The sequence below is a fragment of the Gopherus evgoodei genome, chromosome 4 (genome assembly GCF_007399415.2).
Source record: "Gopherus evgoodei ecotype Sinaloan lineage chromosome 4, rGopEvg1_v1.p, whole genome shotgun sequence".
NCBI classification, from domain to species: Eukaryota; Metazoa; Chordata; order Testudines; family Testudinidae; genus Gopherus; species Gopherus evgoodei.
In genome coordinates this window covers 14760163-14766166 of record NC_044325.1, presented here as the reverse complement: position 1 = coordinate 14766166, position 6004 = coordinate 14760163, and the positions used below count along the sequence as shown (strand labels likewise).

Sequence of the window (6004 nt, the reverse complement as noted above, 5' to 3'; positions counted from 1 at the left end):
AAATTTCCTATAATGGGGGAAGGAACAAAGCTGTTCTGCCAAGGAACTTTCGGCAGAGCATTACCGAGTATCTCCAGGAAAGTTTCCTATAGATCTGTCTGGAGGATTCCCATAAGATCTCGGTGTGTATCAACACCCTATTCTGCTGTACCAATTAGCTACATAGCAAAATGTGCAGCTCACAGAAACACAGCCAGCCTTCCACATTTCTATACCGTGAACCCACCTCTGCACTACACAAACCACAGCCACTTACCAGGCGGCTCCTCCCCTGCTTCTTGCTCGCTGGACAGCAACTGCTGAGACTGGCTAAACATCTCTGGAATGGAGAACAGTTCCTGGCTGCCTGCCCCACTGAGTGACCCCACAGGGAGCTGCACATCGTCATCTAACTCCACCACTTCATCAATAACTTTGTCCTCCAGGTTAGGTCCTCTTTCCACTGCCTCCGGGGCCGCCAAAGAATCCACAGGGCTCTTGGCAGTGGAGATGGGGTCGCCACAGAGGATAGTGTCCAGCTCCTTATAGAACTGGCAGGTTTTAGGTAAAGCATCGGCTTGACGGTTTGCCTCCCATGCCTTTTGGTATGCCTGCCTCAGCTCCTTTATCTTCGCTATGCACTGCAGCGTGTCCCAATCATAGCCCTTTTGACACAAGCTTCGAGAAATGTGCCCATAGGTATCCCAATTCCTTTGGCTCAAATGCAGCTGTGACTACACAGCCTCTTCTCCCCATATACTTATCAGATCCAACAGCTCATCAATGGTCCAAGCGGGAGAGCGTTTGGCGTGATAAACCGCCATGGTTGCCTGGGAAGATGCGATAGGACCACTCCGCGCAGAGCCAGCAGAAAATGGAATTTCAAAAATTCCAGGGACTTCTAAGGGGGAGGGGAGGATGGTTGTTTACCTGGCTGCAGGGCAGTGGAATTCAAACAGCTGACTAGAGTGGTCAGCATGGGCCTTGTGGGACACCTCCTGGAGGCCAATTAAAGCAATGAAATCAAGTATGGTGTCTACAGTGGCACGTTGTTGAGAAAAATTTAGAGGAAAAAGACGTACATCTCTCATTGGAGTGGTTGTATTTTGTTGCCAAAACTGGACATTTTCCCCCGAAAAAGTCAGCTCAGTGTGTACGTGTTCACTGTTTGGTTGACAAAAGGCAGTTTTTGTTGACAAAACTTGATAGCGTAGACAAGGCATAAATATAAGATGAGAGAGAATGGGTGGCTACAACAGAAGTTGTGGGGATATAAGAATTGTAGTAAGATGAGGCCCTGAAATATAAACTCTTGTGTCAGAGGCCTAGTATGAGGCCTGAAGCCTGAACCAAAGTACTTCCAGGCATTGCTAAGCAAAAGCTGGGCTGTGAGCCAGAGGCAGGTCTCACTCACAGAAGCTGGCGAGAATAGGGTTGTTAGAAGCAAGTGCATTCACACATATAAGTGCTAACAAGAGGAACTTGTGCCAAGATGGCACCTGGACAGCCCGATACAAGGACACTCCATAGACATAACAAGGAATAGGCAGGTGCATCTTAAAGAGAGGACAGCATGATGGATAGATATGTTTGTCTGGAACAACATGATCAAATGGGAGACAGCACCCAAGTGAGCCAAGGGGCAGTACCTCAATACATCAGCAGGGATGAGTAATCTGTCCTGTAACTGTTTAAAACTGCGCCCGGGCAGCAGGAGGAGAGCTGGGGCAGCCTGGTGCCCCTCCCCTGCCCCCTGGCCAGCACCAGGCCAGCCGGTGTGGGGGATGCCAGCAGCAGGCCCAAGTACCAGGCGGTGCTGCCTGGACACACCGCCTCCTAGATGGCGGCAAAGGACAAGGGCTGCCCGGCCATGGCCAGCACGCCCCCGCCAGCCTTGGCCACTGCGGAGCCGGGTCAGCCGCCTCCCGCTGTGGCCTCGGAGAGCAAGTGGAAAAGTGGCGTGTGGAAGAGCCCCATGGAAGCCGGCAGGGGCTTGTCGAACCAGGAGGACTGCCTCAAGCAGATCCTCCTGCTCCAGCTGGACCTGATCGAGCAGCAGCAGCAGCAACTGCAGGCCAAGGAGAAGGAGATCGAGGAGCTCAAGACCGAGAGGGACACGCTCCTAGCTCGGATTGAGCACATGGAAAGGAGGATGCAGCTGGTGAAGAAGGATAATGAGAGAGAGAAACACAGGATTTTTCAAGGGTATGAAACCGAAGAGAAGGCTGAATCAGAAGCATCCGAGAAACTACAGATTGAATGCCAGCAGGATCTCTTGGACACGTCCCAGCCCCTGCCTCCAAAACACTTCTCGTATGGAAGAAATGGAAAGGGACATAAAAGGAAGTCGGCATTTGGAAGTGCAGAGAGGAAGACTCCAGTTAAAAGGGCTGGTGGCTGAATTTTCAAAAGTCAAGAGTAAAACTCTGAAACACTTTCCAGTGGAAGAGGAGCCGAGTAGCTCTTTATCCGAAACTGTTTGCAAACATGAACTGAGGAGTCAAGAGACTCCAGAAAAAGCCAGATCGCTAGTGGACACTCCCTTAAAACCATCCACCCCATTGAAAAGTCTCAGTGCCCACCCCAGGGATAAAAGTTTCCCCAGCGAGACAGAAGATCTGCCGTACCTTTCAACCACTGAAACATACTTGTGTCATTGGCATCAACCTCCTCTGTCACCGTTGCCGTTATGAGAGCCCTCGCCAAAGAAGGAGGAGACTGTAGCAATTCCTTCGTGGAGGGACCATGCTGTGAAGCCCCTGAGAGACTCAAATCCTTCAGATCTCTTGGAGAATCTAGATGACAGTGTATTTGCCAAAAGGCACGCAAAGCTGGAGCTGGATGAGAAGAGAAGGAAAAGGTGGGATATTCAGAGGATCAGGGAACAAAGAATTCTACAGCGACTGCAGCTTAGAATGTATAAAAAGAAAGGAATCCAGGAATCTGAGCCTGAAGTTACCTCATTTTTCCTTGAGCCAGATGATGTAGAAAGCTTGCTGATTACTACTTGCCTGTTGTAGCATTTGGCCGACCATTACCAAAACTAACTCCACAGAACTTTGAGCTGCCGTGGCTGGACAAACGAAGCCGCTGTCGGCTGGAGATGCAGAAGAAATGGACGCCTCACCGAACGTGCAGAAAGTAGCTGCACGGGTAGCGTTGCGATGGGTGTAGTGCACCATTGGCAACGGGCGGCGAGGAACTGTTTGTTGTTCGGTCCTGTGGATCTTTATCCTCGTGGATATTTTTATTCACTGATGGTTTTCTCCAGGCCTCTGTATTTTTCCTGTTTTTCACAAAAACTCTTTATCTGGCTGATTAACTGTGGTTTATTTATTTTCCCCAGCCCCCCCCCCAGCTTTCCTGATCAGCAAGTTCTCAAGCTTTATGCTGGCACAGCAAGGCTGGAAGCTCAGATCCCTTTTGCTCTCTGCCTAAGCTTCATCAGCTGCTGTGGCCACTACACTTCATAAGAGGCCTTGTGAGGGTTGGGAAGCCTAAAAATAGGCCTGCCTTGCGACCTGTCCCATCTGCGAGTCCCCGAGGGTGGTGCCTGTGTGTTGGCTCAGTGTGTGGTGCCCGTCACCTTTGTGAAGCTGGTGTTTATTTTCTTGGAAAGACATTCAGCAGCGAGACCTTGCAGATGGGACCAGCAGGCAGAGTTAGGCCAAGCTTGTCACTCTGTCACTTGGAAACTCTGTGGTGAAAAGAACCCAGCTAAGAGGAGAGTAGATTTGGCTGCAACTTCCTCTTGCCTGACAGGTCAGGCTTCTAGTACGGTGCCTGTGTTGTACTGGATAGGGCTGCTTTTTTGTTTTTAAATAATGGGTGAAACTAACTTCATGAATACCCTGAGAGAGGCTGGCAGATGGTTCTGAATGTGCCATGTCTCATTGAGTGCGGCTGGATTGAGCACTGCCTCTCACTGTCTCCACAAGACGCACATGGTTCGTTACCTGTGTCAGAAATCGGTTAGCTGCGCATATTCTGTAGCGAGACTGCCCTCGAATGCCAGTGTGGAAATGCTTCTGCAGCTGAGTCTGTTTGCCAGCAATTATGCCATGTTCTAGATAGATGGGGGTGAAGGGTTTTTTAAACATTTTTGTTTGTGAAAACAGAATTTGAGGCGCACAATTGTGGTTCATTTTTATTTAAATGTTTAAGGATGGCACTGGCTGGCAACTCATGTATCTTTTAGAACGCTTGGATTGGCTAGAGAAACTTAGAATGAGACCTATGCTCTAGCTCCAGTAATTTGCTTCCTTTATGAAATGAGCCTTTGTTGCTGTACTACACTAATCAGTGACGCCAAATGCTCTGCTGTAGGTGTAACTAGTACTGAAGTCTTGAGCCGAGGTATTAAATTCGGACAACATATTCTCAATCGCCTTTCAGGCTTCACCATGGACTGGAGTGAAAGCAGGAATGTTTGGTCTCTAAAGAGAGAACACCTGTTCCTCCTGTTCACAATGCTTGCCTGTCTGATTGCTCCACAGTTATTGTCTCACCTGACAGGTGTGCGGTTGGGGGGAGGAGCTAACTTCATTTCCGAAGATGTTAGTGGGCCAGGGAGAAATTATCCCCTCTGCTTGGTCCTTTTGAGTTTGTAGTCTCGTCTGAGGCCAGCAATCTTCTCTCCTTGCTTTGGTTCAAACAGCTATAAATAACAATGCACAAATAGAAAACCTAGTGGGTTTTTTTTTCTTTTCCCCCAGAGCTTGGGTTCTTATGCAATTTGGAAGAAAGGCTGATTCTCGCGACACAGCAGTGGGTTGTGCTAGGGTTCCTACAGTAATGGTGTTTGGAACCCACAGAAAAGGAGAAAATCTCTAGAAGCATGGGCCCTGGTACCACACAAACTGTATAATTAGGGCTGTGCACTGCATTTTTTTTTTTTAAATAAGGCTGTTCTTGGGTGTCCTGCTTTCGCATGATAGCATGTGTCCTTAATGGATTTCTGTGCAATTTGGAGCCAAAATGTTAAATGGGCAAATATTAGCTTGAGCCTTGTTTCTTTCCTTGATGTTGTCTCTTCCAGGTCTGCATCGAGCAGGTTTTGCATTTTGGTTACACCCTACATTACTGGCTTTTTAGGGGTCAGAACACTCTTGAGTCCCAGTGACAGCTAGCTCTGAGAGATATCTGCTGGTTGCTGCCTGGCCTCAGACTAAAGTCCCACTGGCCTCACTCCCAGTGCAAAGCCAGTTTTTAAACTCTTCTTTCTGCTGCCATCCAGAAAGGCAGCCAGGTTTTATAAATGATCCTCTTTAATACACAGTGATCCAGCAGTCATCAGCCACAGACGGCAGGGAGGGCGGGCCGGCCGGGAGTAGGGAAGTACAAAGTTAAATTTTCAGTGAGTGTTAGTGTGAAAAAATAGTCTTATTTCTCCCAATATGGGGTACAACACTGTGAAATTCAATCTGCAACGGAAGGCCCTGCAAGTCCCTATTAGAACCGTTCTTTGGTTTAAAACCTTGCTTTCTTTAACCAAGTTTAAGCTAGTGTAAAAATAAAATCTTAAAAAAAAAAATGAAAGCTTGTCTGTATTCTTCAGCCTTGTTTTATGGCCATTTGACACATAGTTGTCTGTAATGCATACTTTTGATACCATTTCTAATGTGTAAAATCGGTCATTTTGTAAATATCTTATAAAAAAATAAGTTCCGTTGTAAATAAAAACTATTGTGGCTGTTAATTTTTTGAATTTCTGCTTCAGTTTGTCAGAATTAACAGTGTTAATGGGGAGTATTAAACAATTCTGCCTATATGTTTAAAAATTTAAACAAATCAATTTTTTTTTACAATAAAATAGAAAAAAAAAACCTGTTTAAAAGTAAGTCTCGGAGTGCTCATCTTTGTCCAGCCTAGGGGGCAGTGGAGTGTCCCGCCACTAACTAAGCTGTGTCCAATGCCAGGGGGCACAAATTCGTAGTATGTCTTGTAGAGTCTACAGGAAACTATTACTGTGCTTCATTTGACAATAAGCCTGGCTTGGGTTCCTTCGTACCTTACTAGAGTCTGT

At 47.2% G+C, this 6004-nt stretch overlaps 1 protein-coding gene across 1 annotated transcript; it reads left to right on the top strand.

Annotated features, from left to right (window-relative positions):
• The first annotated feature begins 1516 nt into the window (after positions 1-1516).
• LOC115649690 (male-specific lethal 1 homolog) lies at positions 1517-5506 on the top strand. The gene is given in 3 exon segments (XM_030558513.1): positions 1517-2368; positions 2370-2982; positions 2985-5506. Coding segments are annotated over 3 exon segments (1302 nt in total). The 5' UTR covers positions 1517-1819; the 3' UTR covers positions 3125-5506.
• Positions 5507-6004: the final 498 nt, after the last annotated feature.